This window comes from Chelonia mydas, chromosome 5 (genome assembly GCF_015237465.2).
Source record: "Chelonia mydas isolate rCheMyd1 chromosome 5, rCheMyd1.pri.v2, whole genome shotgun sequence".
NCBI lineage: Eukaryota > Metazoa > Chordata > Testudines > Cheloniidae > Chelonia > Chelonia mydas.
The window spans coordinates 70,287,814-70,308,892 of record NC_051245.2 but is presented as its reverse complement, the minus strand read 5'-3'; the positions used below and the strand labels follow the sequence as shown (position 1 = coordinate 70,308,892).

At 42.9% G+C, this 21,079-nt stretch overlaps 1 protein-coding gene across 6 annotated transcripts in view; it reads left to right on the top strand.

Moving 5' to 3' along the window:
* MCC (MCC regulator of WNT signaling pathway) overlaps positions 1-21,079 on the top strand; it is a 348,703-nt gene that overhangs the window by 199,201 nt on the left and 128,423 nt on the right. The window contains exon 1 of one of the 6 annotated variants that reach the window (XM_043546970.1): positions 4,103-4,151. The exons of the other annotated variants lie outside the window; for them this stretch is intronic. Within the exon in view, the coding sequence (XP_043402905.1) occupies positions 4,137-4,151 (15 nt within the window). The 5' untranslated portion in view covers positions 4,103-4,136. Of the gene's footprint in view, positions 1-4,102; positions 4,152-21,079 lie in introns of those variants that run through there. 6 annotated transcript variants of the gene reach the window in all.

The window sequence follows — 21,079 nt, the reverse complement described above, 5'->3', positions numbered from 1 at the left end:
CACATATACCTCTTCTTCCCCCATGAGTAGTTAATGTTACTCCAAAACCGTCTGCTGGCTTTCTTGGGTCCATTGCTTCTCGGAAAGCCGTTCTTCTGCCTGGCGTACTGATATTCTGGAAGAAAAAAAGTTTGTTTCTTGAATGGAGAGAGAGGATTGGGAAACATATAATAGCACTGTTCACATTTTAATAAGGATTGAGTCACTACCCCTGTAAATCTTGCTGCCCTGCCCTAATTTATCCTTGTGTTAATTTTGAGCTTTCTGCAGAGTGATCCAAATGAATTCATAGAAGCAGGTAGAGTTACAATAGTTACAAGAAGAAGAAATTACATACTGAGTGTTTTGTAACGATAATCAGTCTGTTGTTGACTGTGGTCTCTAGACTTCTCTCTTCCATCCATTGCAAGTGTCTCGGCTGAAAAGTCTTTAGGGCTTCTCCTTCACTAAAATGAATATTTCAGATTAGACGGTATATAAACTTACGCCGTCTAATGACCTTTCAGTGTCCTTTGCTGGCTTACTTTTCATATCTCTATCGAACCCACTGCTGCCTTTGGCTGATGTGCTCCAACCAATTTTTTGTGTCATGTAGACAGATGGTCTAGCCTAGCTCTTCAGTGGAATCAGCCATGTCCATAAATAGGTCAGCAGGAGCGGCTAACAGTGCTTTAATGTGTGAAAGCAGAGACAACACCACCTCCTCTAGAGCACTCGGTAAGGAACAGGCTTTCAGTAAACCAACACATCTTTCTTACTATTGTCTCAGCAGAAGGACAGAACAATTCCTAAGGGAATTATATGTGCAGAGTCATTCTTTTTACTGTATTATACCTCAGATGCTCCAAGAATTTCTTCTTTTTCTTTTTTTTTGAGGGGGGCGGGGGGCTATAGTTGATTTATCTTTTTTTAAAAGTTCAGCTTTTACAGTATTAGAGCTTTTTATCTCCTTAGTAATCTGACCCTAAAATGTTTCTTCCACTGGAAGGACAAGAAAGGGATTTTGTTACTGAAACTGAAGGATAAGATCTGCTACAGAAGCCATTTTTGAGCTTGCCAGTTGTGCAGGAATCACCGTGGTGGTGTTTTATTTATTTTTTTTAGCCATAGGCAGTTATATTTTGGGCTCTTTTTTATAGCTACTTGCGGCTTTTAAGGTTGCCATTATTGGCTGGCAAGCTGCTTGCCTAGATCTCACATTGCAGAGTGGCCAGTTGTGAGTGCTCCAGCGGTAACCTCACAGTGGACACCAGTTTGATGCTCTGATCAGCAGCTCTAATCCTTTCAGAGTTCTGGCACCCACTTGTTTAATTTACTCTCAATAATTCCTGGAGATAGTGAAAAGAACTCCATTGGGCTACTGAGGATTGACAGCACCAACTGTGGAGATAATAGGAGCAAGTGGGTTGGTGCCTGTAATATATCATGGGAAACTATTCCTGCATTCGCTGAGAATGTGACTGGATGACCTTATGTCTTTTCTCCATCTCTAACTTTTATGCTTCTGTGCATGGGGAAAAAAATCGGTTAGTGTAATAATGTCCAGGGTGGTATGGCCCTAGGATAGCAGGCAAAGAAGAAAAATTAGGTTTATTTCTACAAGAGGATTATATTTAATGAGCAAAATTTAGATTTATAAAACCACATTTTGTCACTCAGCTTGATTGTTTTCAGTGCAAACTCTGCAAGTTCATTCACTGCAGGGTTTTTGCAGGAACTGATGACTAAGGATGTGTTTAGGCACTGGACTGTTTAATTACATGTAGGTAGTAGTGGTATTCAGTGTTGAGTTAAACATCTCAAAGTCAAAAATTGGAGTCCGTGTAAGAACTGAACCTTGTGAATGCTGTATTGTCGAGTAAGATTGCACGGCTTACTTCTGGTTACTTATTTTCAGTTCCCGTGTGTTTTGACCCCAAGTTGTCATCGGTTTGGAAAAGTAGAAAAGGTTAATTAAAAAAAAAAAAAAAAAAGTGTTCGCTAAATTGATTCACAACATGTGCTATTTGACGTTTGAATAACATGTTGTAATTATTTTGGAAATATAAGGAAAAAATGTTGCAGGATAAATAAATAAAATCCCCTAATACTCCTGCATGGCTGGAGATGTTTGGCTGGACAAAGAGCATTTTGTGTTGCATCACAACTTGACATAGGAGGTCTAATTTTTTTTTTAATAGAGGCCCACTTATACCTACAGAATGCTGCAATTACATATGCAGAAAGCCATTTAAGATGTCTAAATAACCACTGAAGTGTGCAATCGTAGACTTGTGCGAGTATGCAAGATTTGCAATTGTGGGCCCATTTATTCCTGTGTGGACCTTGGGACCGCCATCCCCCCCAACCCCCCCCCCACCCAAAAGTTGACCCTTGGTATCTTAGGCCCAGATCCACAAAGGTACTTAGGCTCTTAACCCCCACATTTAGGGGCTAAGTCCCGTTTTTAGGCACCACTGTGATCCACAGAATTCTCACTTGGCTGCCGCCTAGCTCTATAGGTGCCTAAACTCTCTCAGAATCTAAGTTTTTGCAGTAGAAGTTCCCCGGGTTGCCTGCGTTTCTACCACTGAGCACGCACACCGCTTCGTCACTCTAGACCAGTGGTTCTCAACCTAGGGCACGCAGAGGTCTTCCAGGGGGTATATCAACTTATCTAGATGTTTGCCTAGTTTTACAATGGACTACATAAAAAGCACTAGCGAAGTCAGTACAAACTAAAATTTCATACAGACAGTTATTTGTTTATACTCCTCTATATACTACACACTGAAGTGTAAGTACAATATTTATATTTGTCTATTTATTTTATAATTATATGATAAAAAAAGAAAGTAAACAATTTCTCTGTAATAGTGTGCTGCAACACTTTTGGTTTTTTATGTCTGATTTTTGTAAGCAAGTAGTTTTTAAGTGAGGTGAAACTTGGGGGTACGCAAGACAAATCAGAGTCCTGAATCGGTTACAGTAGTCTGGAAAGGTTGAGAGCCATTGCTCTAGGCATCCAGGCTTCTAGCTCTTTCGTAAGCCCCAGAGCGATCCATGAATGGCAGAAAAAATCGGGGGTTGGGTCAGAACAGGGAGGGCATGCTTAGAGGCTGACTAACTTCACACAAAACAGTTGGGGTGGGGGAGGGGAAGAAGGACTTAGTAGCCTTTAGATCTGTAGTTCTGGGACTCATCTGGGATGTGGTGGACACCACAGTTCAAGTCTCCCCTCTGCCTGATGAGGAGAGAGGATTTGAACAAGGTTCTGCCACCACTCAGGTGAGGGCTCTAACCATGGGGCCATAGAATAGTCTTATGTGGGGCTCCTCAATCTCTCCCACTGAATTTTACACTGTAATTAAATAATTGAAAATTAATTTGGGCAGAAAGAGTGAGTATCACTCTGTAGCAGTGGTCCCCAAACTGTGGGGTCACACCCCCCTGGGAGGGTGAGGAGGAATGTTCGGGGGGGGGATGGGACAGCGGCCATGGGCTCACTTTTGTGGTGCCCATTTGTAGGCACCTGTCTCTCTCATTTCATTCTATAGGGAGCCTAGGCACGTAACTCGGGCTTTGTGGATTGCAGTGTTGTTTCTGTGTTGTTGCCTAAAGTTTAGACATTACAATGCTCAAAGTCCCTTTGTGGATCCAGGCCTTAATGTCTTTTGATAATGGTTGTATGCAGATCATTAAATTGTATATTGATCTTAATCTGTAAGTTCTTCCAGGCAGTGCGTATGTCGTCTTTGTTCTGTACAGTGCCAAACAGTAATTAATAACAATAATAATCCATAGTATGCATCCGATGAAGTGAGCTGTAGCTCACGAAAGCTTATGCTCAAATAAATTGGTTAGTCTCTAAGGTGCCACAAGTACTCCTTTTCTTTTTGCGAATACAGACTAACACGGCTGTTACTCTGAAACCAATAATAATCATTGCTGATGTTTGTGCTATTGATTGAACTACCTTCACCCATCCTCAGAACTTATCAAAAGAACGGTTTCTCACTACCGTACTGTGGAGGATTTAATGGCACATTAGTTTATCTCCTTGAGCATGCATTAGTCTGTATATTTAATTTGTTTCCCTTGTCTGTTGTTTTCTTAGCAAAGGTGTGCGTGTGAGACAGGCATTCTTCTGTCACTGCATGACTCTTTTACAGGTGAGTTCCTTCCATAGCAAAGTGCTTTGTAATGTGTATGTAGCGAAAGGGAGAGAGACAGAAATATTAGTCTGTGCCAGCAATTATTTACCTTTTTAGTAGGGTTTGAAAGCATAGGTGACAACTGACATCTGTATCTCTGGACAGACAGTGTTGCGTACACATGTTGACAATACTGTAAGAGCCTGTACTGTGATGCACTGCTCAATACTGGGTGTGCTTTAGGGGCATGGAACTCAAAACTATATTTGAAATTCTGCAAAGTGTCATCTGAATGGACTACAGGGAGATGACAGTTGACTTTTGTCAGCAGGGTGTTAATAATGTGTTATATATTTATGGCATATCTTTGCTTTTGTATTTATGGCATAGCTATACCAGGAAATAGGTCAATATAACGATGTCGCTCAGGGATGTGAAAAATCCATACCCCTGAACGAGGCAGTTAAACCAACCTAACCTCTGGTGTAGACAGCACTATGTGGACAGGAGAATTCTCCCATCGACCTAGCTACTGCCTCTTGGGGAGCTGGATTATCTACACTGACGGGGAAAGCCCTCCCGTCTGCATAGGTTGTGTCTTCACTGAAGTGCTACAGCGGCATAGCTGCTGCAGTGCACCTGCACCACTACGGCATTTAAGTGTAGACCAGTCTCTCATCTACAGTAAATGCTCATCCTCTGTTATGCTGTCATTAGAGGCAATTGGCTCTCTTTAGATTGCAAGTTTTTTGGGGGGTAAGGAATGTGCCTTACTGTATATTTGCACTGTGCCTAGCGTGTTGGGTACTGCTGCAATCCATATCCTAAGTAACATTCAGTCCTTGTTAAACAGAACATGGGGTCACACTTTTGAGATATACCTGAATTATTGCTTGTAAAAATATTTTTATCGTGTGCAGTACTAATGTATTTAAATGTATATGGTTGCCTTGTGAAGCCTTTCCTTAAGACTGAAATCTTGGTTTGTTTTTTGTTTTTTCCAAGTAACTTTTAATTCTGTGTCAGGCTTCAGATTCCTTAGTCCTTCTTTGTAGAGCGTGCAAATTTCATATTGCAGATTGGTTACTATGCAGATGTACTACAGTCTGGGCTACCTGAACAGAAATCTCCTGTACTGTCTGGAAATGAGACATGCAAAGGGAAATGCTCTTCAGCCTCCTGAGAAGGTCAACAAGGTGGTGTTGAGACTTAAAGTAATCTCTGTTCTGGATCAGACTGAAAGCTCTAATTGATAAGAGATTAGTCTTGATGGGTATGTCCCACTGTCACATGTTATGGAAAGCAGTGAGATCCACTCATAGTGAATTCTGCTGGAAGGAGAGAAGACTGAAGCTGAGTGACTTTCAGTTCATTAAAAGGCATTGTAGAGACTGAGGGTGGAAAGGGATCTAATGGATTGAACAGTTGTAGGATTTGTTAGGCAAAAATCGCTCTGTTTGCCACTTATGGGACAAAGAAGCCATTAATTAAGGTAAGGGCATTGTCCTTCAGAAGTAGATATTGGAAGCTTGATTTATTACAGGAATATTTTTAAGTGCACATTGCTGTTGTGCTGCAGAAAAACTGGCTGCTTTGTAGCTGGGCATTGTCTGAGAAACAACTGGAATGCAAAAATGCCTTTGAACTCAGGACTGATTTGTTTTTGCTTCACGGGCAGTCAGCATCAATGTTTTGAACAAAAGGGAGGAGGCCGATTACCAAAAGGTTTCCTGATCATGTGGATAAGAAACTCTTAAGAGAAACAGGAAAACAGAAATTCTCAGTAATAATTAGCGGTCTTCTGCATTTTGTGATATTATGTACAAATTGTAAAAGAAGCAGAATTAAATATCTGCAGTATGCAGCAGGCTGGTTAGGATGTCTAGCAGCATTGCCATGGGAAAAACATTGACTAGAATGCTGAAGTATGCAAAATGCCTTTCTTTTATTGGATTTGCATGCTTAAACTTAGTTAGCATGAAACATATTAACAACCCAACAACTTCCATGCTGGCCCATTATGGAATATATATAAGCCTTAGCCGTGGGAGGAGGAGGATGTGGATTATTTACCAACAATCAGAACTCCTCTGAGTTTAACATTCTGCATTTCTTTTTCCTGTTTGAAGAATGCAACTTTATTCCTGTTCTGGGGAAGAAGCAGGGCACGGCTTCAGACTGGATTTAAAACACTAGCCTCTTCTCTTAAGGAACCCTCCCCCTCAAGCAAGCAGACATATACGCTCTCACATACACACGCACACATGAGAAGGGCTTGTACTAAGGAAGCAGCTGTGAACACAGGCAGATCATACAACTCATAGCTGTGACTAGAATCTGACTTGAAAGGATTAAAAAAGGAAGAAGGAAAAAGCTCTGGAAGATGGACACATGAGACTGAAAGGGTAGCTTTGCTGGTTAGTAGGTTAGTAGATTACTACTTGCTTTCCCTGAGACTTGACTTAGGTCATTCATCTCTCTGTCTCACTCAGCGTGTATGGGACGGGACTACAAAACTTGCAACCAGAAGTACATATCTGGGTCAAGAACAAACTGTCTGTACTAGGTGAGTTTATTGATTTTTTTTTTTCTGGAAATAGCATGGAACAGTCATTATTTCCTGTTATGTCTCTGTATGCACCCATGTAGAATACTAAAGCTTCTTAATTTTTAATCATCCCTCCCCATCCGCTCCTTTATTTCGTTTACGCTGAATACTATAGTCAGATAATCATGACTTGCCACGTTTTTCATGACTGTTGCTGCCTTGCATTTGTAGTATTGAAAGTTTGGCAAGACTGGCTAAGGGGGCGGGGCTGCAGGGAGGAGAGCGAGGCAGCCAACGAGGTGGGGGCAGGGAAGGACAGCCTAGTGGAGGAAAGCCTTTAGTATTTACATTTGCTGGCTGCAGTTGGAGGTTCGGAAAGGAGTCCAGTGCTGCGATAGACAATGACTCCAGAAGTGGTAGATGTTTGCTAGATTACCGAGGATGCAAGATCCAGGTAGGGGAGCAGTGAGATTGCAAGTGATAGCCAGCTCCAGCTACTCCAGTGTGCCCTTTCTTTATTTTGCATCTTTTCTGTGACCAAGGCCAGGTTTACACTTGAGAGTTTACAGCGGCAGATCTGTACTGATGCAGCTGTGCTGGTGTAAGATCTCCCGTGTAGCCTCTCTAAGCCAACAGGAGAGAGCGCTCCTTTTGACATAATTGAACCACCCCCAGCGAGCACTCCTGCTGATATAGCACTGTCCATACTGGCTCTTCTGTTGGTGTAATTAATGTCGCTCAGGGGTGTGTGTTTTTCACACCCCTTGAGTGACATAAGTTATACTGACAAAAGTGCTAGTGTAGACATAGCCTAATGTTTAGTTCCCATCTCTGCTATGTAATGGACTGTGGACTTTTTACAGCTGTTTCAGACAAGTGCCAACCTGTGTGGACAGGGCATAACTTTTTAAAGAAAGGTTGTTGAAAACTATTCTTGGGCTTAGGTGGATGATAAATTTTCCCATCCTGTTTTTCGTGGCTCTGTATGGTATATAATATTACTGGAAAGAGTAGCAACTTAATTTGCTGTCCTGATTTTTCATCAACATTGTAATTACTCTATTTTATAGATACTGAGGTAATGTGGTTAAGTGACTTGTTCAAGGCCACAAAGTAGGCAGGGTTAGTTCCCAATCCTGTGCCCAGACCACTAGATTGTATCTCAGGGTTGATTCTGGTTGAAAATAATAGGTTTTAGGGCTGTTTGAAATAACTCATTGGCTTGGAGGGAAAGAGTTTGGACAGGGAGAAGCACAAGTAAATCCCAACTTAGAGGTTCTCAGCAAAGAAACTGAAATAAGGATAATGTCAAAGGTGTAGGTAAGGGAGCTCATGTAAATATGAGCTCAGAAAGTACATAATATGTAATTATACTAGTAGGTAACATACGGACAACTCAGCTGAGTTGTTATTAGCATTGCTGTTGGATCTTTAATTTTTGCATTTCTTTAGCCTAAGTGTAAGCTCTTTGGGGCAGGGACTGTGTTTGTACCGTGTCCAGCACAATGAGTTCCTGCTCCTTGTCTGGGGCTCATAGGTGCTATTTCAATACAATTAATGGTTCTGAAACCCGAAGTAATTTTTTTCATGTTGCAGTAGTCCTTTCACCCCTTTATGATCCCACACATCCTGTAGCAGCTGCTCTTATATCCTTTAGCCTGCATCCAAGGCTTGTCTACACTGGGTTCTTTTTACCAAAAATTTCCCACAGCTCAGAGGCCATGCTGCCGTTGACAACAGTTAGCGGCCATTGGTGCTTTAACCGCTATGGCATGTATGCCTGCTTTCCATAGGAATACATTTCAGCTCCAGCAGCCTCTCGGAACCTTGTCTAAACAAGAGCTCCTACCAGAGTCATGGAGCTGATGAGAAATTGGCAAAACATTCTATTGTAAGCATGGCTCAAGAAGCAAGGGGAAGTGCCTACCTCTAAGCAGATTCTTCAAAGACCAGACACTAAAGGATGGGAATATGCAATTCACACACCCCTCTTCCTCTAGCCATGCATTGAAAGTGAGGAAATCTTCTGTGATACTTCCAGGGTTGGCTCTAAACCTCAGCACTTTGCATTGGGTCAGCTCATCTGAGGAATCTTGAAAATACAGGCTGTATTCTCCTACTATCTAGTCCCTACTTGTTTTGGCAGGCTGGGATGGGTCATAAGGGATTTCTGTGCGATGCCTGTACATATCCTTGGCCCTGTAGCTTAGCAACCTTCCTGAAGACAAGGAGGTTTGACGGGACTCCCTTCCAAGCCCACTAGTGAACCTCAGAGCATTGTTAATTACCTTGTTCTTATAAAAAAGGAGAATTTGTTAAAGAAAAAATTTGCCTTTGAAAAAGTCCTTGAGGTCCAGTCTTCAGGGCAAACGGCTTTGTTAACAGTAATGAGTGGGGGAAGGGTTTGCAGCAGCCTTTTTTTAAACATTTTTTTCCTTTGACATCTTTTAAAGTAACACTAAAGGCAATGCCTACTCTTTTTTGTGTTCCTGTTTTATGTATTTGTTTGTTTTATTGTTGTAATCCATTCAAGCCCTCTGTATTTCCTGTTCTCCTAGCATGCTGTATGAATCTGAATAGGCCAAAATTTCATGCCCAGGGCAGTAGCCACCATCTGTCATTTTTGTTACTTTTCATTGTAGAGGGAGGCTCCTACGATCCTTTCCTAACTTTAAAAAACAGTGAGGGGCAGTAGAAGGAAGAAATAGAATGGATCTGATGGATACAGAGGCTTTCAGTTCCCTGGACTTTGAGATGTCAATTTCCCCATAAATCACACTACTGTTAAGTCACATCTCCCACCTGTCTAGTTGCATCTGCAGTGTATTTTGCTTCTTTTTTGTAAGGCACTTGTAGTGATGCATTTCACCCTTTTCTTAGGGTTGTATCTGCACTGGCAGAAATGGGACCTCTAATTCACCACCACCAGGAGAGCAACAGAGGTAGCAGTAGTGTAGACAAGGATCAGGTGTTTTTTAACCATCATGTACACAGCTCAGAGTAGAGTTATAAGACTGTGTTAAAATCACCTCAGCCTGATTTCTCTATGGAGTTAGGAAGGAATTTATCCCTCATGTAGGGTATCGCATTGGCTGTGCACATTTGTTTTGGTTTTTTCCTCTGAAACATCAGATATTGCTCACTGCCAGAGACAGCAATCTGGACCTGACAGACTACTGTCTTGATCCACTATGGCAAATCCGATGTTCCCAGTCAGTACACACAATTATAGTTATTTTTAAAGACCTCCTCTTCAGCTCCCCTTTCATTCTGTAATAGTATGTAGTACACAGGACAGTGTGAACTGGCCCACATTTTGTTCATCTGTGACCACTGGTCTTGCCCTTGTAGCAATAACTCTCCTTTTTTCATTTGTACTCATTGCATATTCCACATCTGTTGCCAGGGCACCTTGCCTCTGGCTGGGGAAGCAGATACAAGCATGTTCACACTTTCTTATCTTTTTTTTTTTTAACTCTTTCTTTTGTTCACACACGCAGTCTCATAGAGAAGATATATTTCTCCTTCTCCGCACCTCCCTGTAGACTGGATGCTTGAGGTCCCCAAAAACATTCAGAAGGTGAGAGTGTGAGATAGCAAGTGTGCTTCCGGGCTGCTAGCATTCCACGAGGCTGCCGACCTCCTTTTCAGAATTTTGATGCTCCAGTTTGTTTTACCACATTAATTTTCAAGATTAAATTCAGAAAATTTACAAACCTGCCAGTCTGACAGCTTCTTCCCTGTCATTAGCAACCCAGTCATGGCTTTTGCAATGCAGCAGAGACAAAAATATCCAATAAATCATGGTTCATAGAACTCCATAAGTGTACATAGCACTAAACAAAACACAGAAACACAAGGTCCATGCCCTGAGGAGTTTATAAACTAACTTTGACAAAAACAATACATGAGACAAACTTCAAATACAAAAAGAGACCTCATTGAGAAGGTCACTATAGGAAAACTTGTCAAAGGAAGTGAGATTTGGAGGAGGAGGAAAGGAAAGAGAGAAAACACACTTTACTCAGAAAATAGGAGACAGTTTCAAGCAAATAGGGGTCTGCAAAAAGAAGGTGTAAAACCAAGAGTGGAGGAAGGAGACGTAGGAGGCTGTTAAAAGAATGGAGCGTAATCCAGGAAGAAGAGGGGGATGGGAAAGAGTGAGATGGTTTTGGCAGGGTGAGGAGAAAGGAGAGATGTAGACATGTTCAGTGTTGTACAGAGCCTTGATGGTCAGGACAAGGAGCCTATACTTAATGCAGAAGGAGAAATTAAACCAGTGAAGATATTTAAGAAGGGGTGACATGGCTGTAGCATCAGGAAAAGATCATTTTAGCCATTGTGTTTTGGGTATACTGAGAGGGAGATGAGGGAAATTCAGGGAGAGCAGGGAGGGTTGCAACAATCAAGATGACCAAAGTACGGACCTGTGTCAAGGTTCCTTCCCCTCTGAACTCTATGGTACAGATGTGAGGACCTGCATGAAAGACCCCCTAAGCTTTTTCTTACCAGCTTAGGTTAAAAACTTCCCCAAGGTACAAACTTTGCCTTGTCCTTGAACCCTATGCTGTCACCAGCAAGCGTGTTAAACAAAGAACAGGGAAAGAGCCCACTTGGAGATGTCTTCCCCCCAAATATCCCCCCAAGCCCTACACCCCCTTTCCTGGGGAAGGCTTGATAAAAATCCTCACCAATTTGTATAGGTGAACACAGACCCAAACCCTTGGATCTTAAGAGCAATGAAAAATCAGACAGGTTCTTAAAAGAAGAATTTTAATTAAAGAAAAGGTAAAAGAATCACCTCTGTAAAATCAGGATGGTAAATACCTTACAGGGTAATCAGATTCAAAACATAGAGAATCCCTCTAGGCAAAACCTTAAGTTACAAAAAGACACAAAAACAGGAATATACATTCCATTCAGCACAGCATATTTTACCAGCCATTAAACAAAAGGAAATCTAACGCATTTATAGCTAGATTACTTACTAACTTAACAGAGTTTCTGAGACTGCATTCCTGATCTGTTCTGGCAAAAGCATCACACAGACAGACAGACCCTTTGTTTCCCCCCGAGGTTATCTTAGCTTCTTAACCCTTTACAGGTGAAAGGGTTTTGCCTCTGGCCAGGAGGGATTTTATAGCACTGTATACAGAAATGTGGTTACCCTTCCCTTTATTTTTATGACAACCTGGCGTATAGCAACCAGTGAGGAAGAAGTGATAGGATTCAGCAAGAGCCTGATTGTAGGACAGGATTCAGCGCTGGTTAGACCTCAGCTGGAGTGCTATGTCCAGTTTTGGCCACCGGTGTATAGAAGTATGTAGAGAAACTGGAAAGGATCCAGAGGCGAGTGACAAAGATGATCAAAAGGAGTACTAGTGGCACCTTAAAGACTAACAAATTTATTTGAGCATAAGCTTTTGTGGGGTACAGCCCACTTCATCGGATGTATGCAGTGGAAAATACAATAGGAAGATTTTATATACACAGAGAACATGAAAAAATGGGTGTTACTATACACACTATAAGGAGGGTGATCACGGCTGCTACTCTGAAAGATGATCAAAGGGATGGAATGCAAGTCATATGAGCAAAGGCTGAAGGAACTGGGTATGTTTTGTTTGGAAAATAGGAGATGGGGGGGTGGGGCAGGAGGAAATGATAGTGGTCTTCAAATACTTGAAAGACTGCCATAGAAAGATAGAGAAAAGTTGTTCTTTCTTGCCCCAGAGGGTAGGACAAGAGGCAATGGGTTCAAACCACAGCACAGCAGCTTTAGATTAAATCTCAGGAAAAACTTCTTAACTGTAAGAACAGCAAGACAATGGAACAGACTGCCTGGGGAAATCATGGAAGCTCTATCCCTGGAGGTTTTCAGAAAAAAGGCTGGATATCCATCTGTCTTGGATGGTTTAGATACAACAAATCTTGCATCTTGGCAGTGGGATAGCCTAGATAACTCTTGTGGTCCCTTCTAACCCCTATGGTTCTATGATTCTAAGCAGAGAGAGAGAAAGAGCAGAGTCATATTTAATATCAAGGTTGTAAGCCTGTGTGACATAAGATGGTGGACTTTCATAGCCTTGAAGCATGGGGGGTAAATGTTGGCAGCTTGAGGGAGAAGAGCTGGCAGAAGAATATGGTCCAGGGGAGGAAGGTGTACCAGGGCATCTGAGGTGAGAGAGTACGTCTTGCCTGCCCTATGGAGTCATTGCTAATTTGCAGAAGGCTCCCCATTACTGGTGGCAGTACTTGCCCACTTCACCCCAGCTCCAGAACTGCTTACAAAAACAAATTGGAATAAAAGCGTGTGTGTGGGGAGGGTTGGGGTGGGTGATGTTCCTGCTGTTAGTGGGATAGGGGAGCTTGCCCCACGCTTTGGCAAATCCCTAGGGCAGATCAAAGATACTATTCCATCCTCTCTGCAGAGTTTGGGTTTACTGTACTGCTCTCCAGCAATAACGGCCTTCACGCTCCTGTCACCAGTCTGTTTGAATTTGTGCATGCTGCACATGATAGGTGGATAGCCCCTATCCTCCAAAGCCGATGAGACCCTTCCAACGTACGCACGCACACCTCTTCTAGAGGAAGGCACGACAAGAGGGAGTCTTCTTTCCCTAGAAGTGTTCTAGCTTGGCAGCTGTGAGCTTCCCTGTCAGCAGCAGGTACCTGTGTGCAGCTGCTGCTTTGTCCCTGCTTTATGGCTAATTGGCAAGGGAGGGCCTGTTCTCAGTCAGGAAATCAGATGAGGTTTGTTTCTAAAAAGAAACTTGAACTAAAATTTTTTTATATGTATTTAAAAGGCACAAACCTATTTTGTGTTAGTTTTAAAAGGACAGGTTGGATGGTGAGGTCATGAGAGCTACACTTTAAACCGCAGACACCACCACTGTGTTGTATCTTCTGGTTGTTTTTTGTTTTTGTTTAAGGAAATTTGGTGGGGTTGAGTTTTTGGTGACTTGCTAGAACCCATTTGGCAATTTTCAGTTGTCTTCAAAGAGGTTCAGTGTTGTCAAAGTATTGGAGGCACTAACTGACCTAGTGGGAAGTGCTCCAGCAGTGAATTCCTGACTGAGAGGTTTCTTGGGGCTCTGCAGCTTGAGGCGGGGGGATCCTGATAACCCCTTGGAATTTCTGTGTTGTCCCAGGCCCTCCCTTTGAACCTCTGGATTCAGTTTCATTGTAGCTTCAAACAGTTAAAGCTGCCTTTCTAATTGTTGTTACTATTAACTTCTGATGTAAATGATTTAAGGACTCTCTCTAATTCAGTCTCATCCTATATTTGTAGTTTTGTCCGTGTGCCGAGGCTTGTGTTCACAGAACTGCTTGGATTTGTTTCCTAAACAGAGTTAACTTAGCTTCTTCCTCTGTGATTCAACAGCCAGCTCTGCCATTCTTTTTGTCCAAATCCACCTTCCCTTGGTATTTTTATAAGGCACAGACTTCTTGTCTTTCTGAAGCTGGAAGGAATTTTATAGTAGTGGCCTTTCTGCTCCAGTGGGAGGAACTTTTTGGCTATACTAAAACTGATTCCAGATGAATTCTGAAAGGCCACAATACATGTGGCCCCCTGTGTAGTTATGCCTGTAAGTCATAAGTATTCAGTCTGTAGCAGTTTCATATGCAGAATAGAGAGCAGCTTAATATGTGATGATTTTCTGAGTTCCTTCTTTCTTAACTTAGTTGCATACCCAGAGTTGCACACAGTCCAGACAGATCAGGGTGGATCCCACTCTCGCTCACTAGGATAGAGGCCAGCCTGAATGCAATAAAATCATAATGATTTGGAGGCAGAGTCCCTCATTTTTAAATTTATTTTTAGACAGTTTTTAAAGTCTCTTTCTCTAGCATTGCAGGATTTTACTGTATGTTTCAATAAGATATAGAATCATAGAAATGTAGGGCTGGAAAGGACCTCGAGAAGTCATCAAGTCCAGCCCCCTGCACCATGGCAGGACCAGCTAAACCTAGCTGACGGGAAGGACAGGTCGGGGGGGCGATGGGAAGGGTCCCCAGTTTGTGTTTTGCTGATGGTTCTGGTCTCTCCCCACCCCTTTTTGCCCCCACCCGGTTAACACATCGTTACTGTTTCATAAGTTATGTTTTTCTGTGGTTACATTCATGAGAAAATAAAGAGATGAAACGGGGCCCCCGGCTGCCTGGGGAGGAGGGGGGGACCCCAAACCGCCAAAAAAGAAGTGTATGTATGGCCTGTTTTTCCCACAACTTCCTGGAAGCCTATTCCAAAGCTTAACTATCCTTATAGTTAGAAAGTTTTTCCTAATATGTAAATTAAATCTCTCTGGCTGCAAATTAAGACCATTACGTCTTGCCCTGCCTTGGGTAGATGTAGAGAACAATTGATCACCATCCTCTTAAAGAGCCCTTAACATATTTGAAGACTGTTATCAGGTCCCCTCTCAGTCATCTTTTCTCAAGACTAAACATGCCTAGTTTGTTTTTAATCTTTCATCATAGGTCAGGTTTTCTAAACCTTTTCTCATTTTTGTAGCTTTCCTCTGTACTCTTTACAGTTTGTCCCCATTTTTCCTAAAATGTGGTATCTAGAATTGGACACGGTACGCCAGTTGAGGCCTTACTAGCGTCGAGATGAGCAGGATGGTTACCTTCCATGTCTTACATACAGCACTTGTGTTAATACACCCCAGAATGATATTAGCCTTTTTTTTTTTTTTTTTTTTTGGCAAGTGCATTGTCATGACCCACAGCCCTCTAACCCAGGTCCACAGGATTCACAGGAGCAGCCATTTTCCAGCCCTCCACTTGGCAGCTTGCTGACAACTACTTATCCAGAACCCATGAAGCCCAGCCCCAGTCTGAGGCTCTGCCTCTGAGGTCCTATTGGCAATCCCAGTGCAGCCGATTGGCCCACTGGCCCTACTTAAGGAACAGGAAGCTGTCCAAACAACAGGGATCCATTCTGCTCTGTGCTGTCCTGCTTCCCCGGCTTGACTTCCTGGCACACCAACCTGGCTTGACTCCAGGCATCTGTCTTGAGGTTCTGATCTCCATTTTGTCTCTTGCCTCTGACCTCCTCTTACCCTGACCTGGCCTGACACTGGTTACCAACTTATGGTTCTGATCTCAAGTTTGTCTCCTGTTTCTGATCTCCCAGTATCCTGACCCAGCTGACTCCTCTCATGACTGTAGACCCTATGTCTGGATCTGCATCATATTTTTGTCTCATATGCAATTAGTGATCCACTATAACCCCCAAATCCTTTTCAGCAGTCCCCTCTTGTTCCTCTATGACCCTCTTGTAATTTCCATTACCCCCCTTCAGCATCTAAATCCTCTGTTCAGATCACCTTTGTAATACTTACCTGTGGACCTTTGTTATCTGCCCCCTTTGAATCTAGTTTAAAGCCCTCCTCACCAGATTGGTGAGTTGGTGCATGAAGATGCTCTTCCCTTTCTTGGTCAGAAGGACCCACGTCTTCCCAGCAGAACTCCTTCCTGGAAAAGCATCCCAATGATCAAGGAAGTTAAAACTTTCCCATTGACACCATCTGTGCAGCAAGTCATTCATCTCCAGGATGTGCATGTCCCTGCCTCAGCCCTTACCCTCAACCAGAAGGATGGATGAGAACATATTGTGCACCCCTGACCCTTTTACCCTACCTCCAAGTGCCTTGTGGTCACTGCTGATCTGCTCAGGGTCAGACCTGGCAGTATCATTAATGCCCACATGGATGAGCAGCATGGGGTAGTGGTCAGAGGGGCAGATGAGCCTCAGCAACCCTTGTGTCAGAAGCAGGCTTCAGGCAGGCAGCTCACCTCCTAGGTCAGCAGATGGATGCCGCCATTCCTTTCAGAAGGGAGTCCCCAACCACCAGTAATTTACATCTCCTGCTCTCGGGTGTGGTGGCCATGAGCCTACCAGCCTTGGGAGCAAATGGCGGCTGCTCCTCCTCCACCATTGGGGTCTGCTCCTCACCTCCTATTGCCAGTACCTCATACTGGTTCTTCACTTCGGTGGACAGGGGACCCTTGTGGGCAGCAGCCAGTCTTCTTCTCCCAGAGCAATTGGTTCTCTTTCCTCCTCTGGTGCTGCTGTAGTCATCTATGGTTGGCCAGCATTCTCCACCCCACTGTCAATGAAGTCCCGGTACTCTTGGATGCTATGCAAATGCCACCTCCTGTGCCTATCTTACCTCCTTCCTGAGGGACTCCGCCAAAAGACACCTCTCTCACCTGGTGGGTCCCCTTGCCTGGCTTTTGTTGGCATGAATATGTAAGCTACGTTCCCAACAGTCAAGACCAGGTTTGGATGGGTGCCTGTCTGCCGGGGTCCCCCACAGGTGCAGGCAGAGGAAGAGCTAGCAGTGGTGTTGGCAACACACCATTTTCCTGCTGTGGCAGGTTCTTCCTTGTAGAGTATTTGAAAGTTAAGGAAACAACAACCAACCCTGCCTCCTTCCACTGGCAAACTCAGTTGGCTAGCTCCCTTAGTGTTTGTTACACTGCAATTAAAAACCTGTGGCCGCTGACGTGGGCTCATGGGGCTTGGGCTCAGGGACTGTTTAATTCCACTGTAGACGTTTGGGTTCAGGCTACAGCCTGAGCTCTGAGACCCTCCCACTTCGCAGGGTCCTAGAGCCTGGGCTACAGCCCAAACACCTACACAGCAATTAAACAGCCCCTTGGCCTGAGCCCGACTCAGCTGGAACGAGCCAGGCATGGGTTTTTAATTGCTGTGTAGCCATACCCTTGGTCTCCCAGCTTCCTTTGTCTCACCAGCCATATGTCATTTCTTTTTCAAAATCTTTAACATTGCCCCAATTTAACAAACTGGACTAAAGCAGCTTTTTTGTATTTGTTACAGGCCAGGATTTGTTAGCTTTGCTTTTCCCCCCCGCGTTCTCATTTGGTTTGTTGTTGTGCAAGTCCTGATGTATTCGTTGTAAACAAAAATAATTGACTCTTAAAAGTGTGTTTGGGAAGAGCTGTAGTGAGCACTCTGCAAAGTAAAGTGGTGTGCCTTACCAAGAAAGACATCAGCTATTGAAATTGCTGAGTGCTGTGGGGGATTATGATGGAGTCCTCTCTGACAAGCGAGAAGTAATATGAACCACAGGATAGATCAGAACTAGACCATGCTACCCAGTTAATGATTTTAGATGCTTTCCTGAAGTATAATCACTCAGTGCTGTGACTGTATGGCTGTTACAAGAAATCCAGGCACACTCCTTATGCTACTATAGAGAGGGGCATTTTAAAAGAGCTTGTAGCCTGTGAGTGAGAGGTGGGGATATAACATAGTCCTTTGACACAAGTGCAGTTATGCTGGCTTAATTGACAGTTCCAAAGGCAAGTTAATATTTTGCAGAACTTTAGAGGAGACTATCTATTTTATGTTTTCATTTTCTCTTGAATTTTTGCCTTTTTGTTTTCACTCCTGTTTCCCGTTTTCTAAAGAGAGGAGATTAAGGGTATTAAACCCAGAGATAGACGCTAAATGAATCATTCAAGATTAGCTATGGACAAGAACTCTGGGTTATCTAGTCCACACCCCTTCTGGTGCTTTATCCAGCCTTCTAAAATTCTCAAAGTAATGGGGTTTCCACAACCTCCTGCGGGAGACTGTTCTCAGTTGAATAGATCTCTCCGTCAGGAAGCTTTCTTGGTATTCAGCCTAATTTTTCCATGTCTTAATTCCACCCATTACTCCTAGTTATATTACTGTGCACCAGGTAAGTCCTATTCCTCACTGGATTCTACATCCTTCAAAATTTAGGCTGTTGTTCCGTCTCTTGTTATCCTCTCCCTTAGCCAGATTATGCATCTCGAATGTTAACATCACAGGTGCTCAGATGTGCTGTGATGGGCATGACATACAAACCTTTGTAGACAAATAAATAAATTAATCACTTCTGTGCCTTAAATATTTTTGCTGTTCTTTGCCGAATTTCCTCCAGTACATCAGTATCTTCCTGGTATTGAATTTCCCAGAACTGAGTGAATTATTGCAGATGGCTTCTTACAAGAGCCCCACAGACAAGAATGATCACCTCACTGCTACATGGCATGATTCCTCTGCATATATGCAGCCCCAATGTCTGCCAGCCCTTTTTGCTGCCATTTCATTTCCCCCTACACCTGCCTCAGTTTTACTGCTTTCCAAGATTCTTCCTTCCATAGACTCTCTGATTATTTTCCCCAGCTATGTTAACTGGCATTTTTCCAAGTTCACTCTAATTTCCAAACCATCTGAGTCCCTTTGTATTGTTTCTGTTTTCACTGGTGTTTGCAGCAGTTCCCAGTTCAGTATCATTTGCAGATGTTATTGACCCATTGTTTACTCCCTCTTCCACACAATGAAGAAGATATTAAATAAGATGGGGGACTATCAGTAAATGCTTCTGCACCGCTCCAGTGCATTGCCTGTAATCGTTCCTGTTAATATACTTCACCGGGACACTATTCTCATATAAGATGTTAATTACATTTGAGATCAAAATTTCATGAGACTCTATTGGATGTTTTACTTTAATCCAAATATATCACGTGTAACATATTCACAGCAACCACTGGTTTTATAATTTTTTAAAAAGTCGGTTAGCCGTGACCTGCTCCAGTCAGTTCTTCTTTTTCCATGAGTGAGTGTAGTTTGCATTCCAGATGCCTATGAAGGTTTTTCTGCATGACATGTGATTCTTCCCCCCTCTCCCCGGCTGTGCATTGTTGGTGATGTTCTTGAGCTAATAAAGGAAACCCATATTGCTTTAAATCTATTATGCCTTTTGATAGCACTGTTTATCTAACACAGTGATTTTTCAAACTGTGAAGTCCCCAGTATTTGCTTCCTTGTTGAAATAAACAAAAGTACAGATTGGTGCAGTTTTATAACAGACTTGCAATATCCAAATATTCCTTGTTTCCGGACAGAACGAGTGTCTCTCTGTTGGTACCTGCTCTGTGAAGAACTAATTTACTTTTGTTTTAAAATGATGGAAAGTCTTCTCAGCTGGCTCTGTGTTTTCATGGTGTCTGACAACAGACCCCACTGCTATGATTAATTTATAATAGGAAACAGGGCGTTCTGATACAAGCACAGAGCTTGCGTCAGATGTGAACAAGCTGGAACTAACATAAGCTGTATCTTTTATTTCAATTCCCATCTGATATGCCTGCCTTCTTAACTATAAATAATGTACAGCCCTTTTTACATCCACTGTTCTAAACATTGGAACTCAGCATAGCTCATTTATATCTCGTTTTACTCTGGGTCCCGTTCTCATGTCCCCAGATAATAGGATCTAGCTCAAGCCTGGCTGCAAGTCTGATTTATTTATTTATTTTCCCTTTCCTTAGATTTTGGCTGCTGTATTACAGTAATTTAGGGTACAGAATGAGCTGTAAGAGCTCGACTTTCTGCTACATCCTGCATTAACTCTTGACTGACTTGGTGTCTCCACAGTTAGCACAGAGACTGGAACATCTTAATTTCTTAATTGTAGTATCAAGTACAAAATAACCATAATAAGGGACCTGTAATATTGATACCTACAGTGGAAAATCTCTAATTTCCATATTCATAGTATTGTAGCAATAAGTGTTCTCTCTTTTTCTGTTGGACAGATATAATTGTATTAATCATTGGCACATTTGTGGTTTTACTTGAATAAGATGTCTTTTTTTTCAATTAGTACTACAGGAGAACCTTGTTAATTCTCGTATTCATAAACCACAAATTTAGTAATTGTCACCAAAAATGTGGTGGTGTCACCCGACTTCTCATCCATGATTTAACAGTAGAATACCGAAGTGAGTTCTCCATATATTTGTACAATTTGAATTACTTTCACATCAATAAAATACTACACTACAAGTGCACAACAATACCCTAGGAAAGGGTTTATCAACCCGTGGGTCAGGACGCAAAATTGGGTCTCCAGAATGTTTCAAAGAGTTGCGTGGTGTCCTATGGCTCCCGTCCCATGGGGCTGCCTGGGCTTTTCTCCCTTTTCCAGGTACTGCAACCTCTGGTGTTCCAGCACCACTCAGGTTTGGCCCAGCTGTCATGATGACCGGAATCTGGGTGAGTGGCACTCCAATCCCATGAGCCAGGTCACAATTCCACTCTCAGAAATGTGGTGGTCCAGTCAGTGGGGTGGGGCCAAAACTGAGCGGCGCTGCCACCCCGGAGGTTGCAACGCCCAAAGTGGAGAGCCAAGCCTAGCTAGCCACACAGCACAGGAGCTGCCACTGTGGGGTTAGTGCCAGGCAGAACCCAAATGAAACACTCCAGGGTCTCCACTCTCAAACTATTTACTGGGTTGCGACAGGCCATAAACATTTACAAATGGGTCCTGAGCCCAAAAAGGTTGAGAACCACTGCACTGGGGATACTACATGATTCTTGCAAGCATTA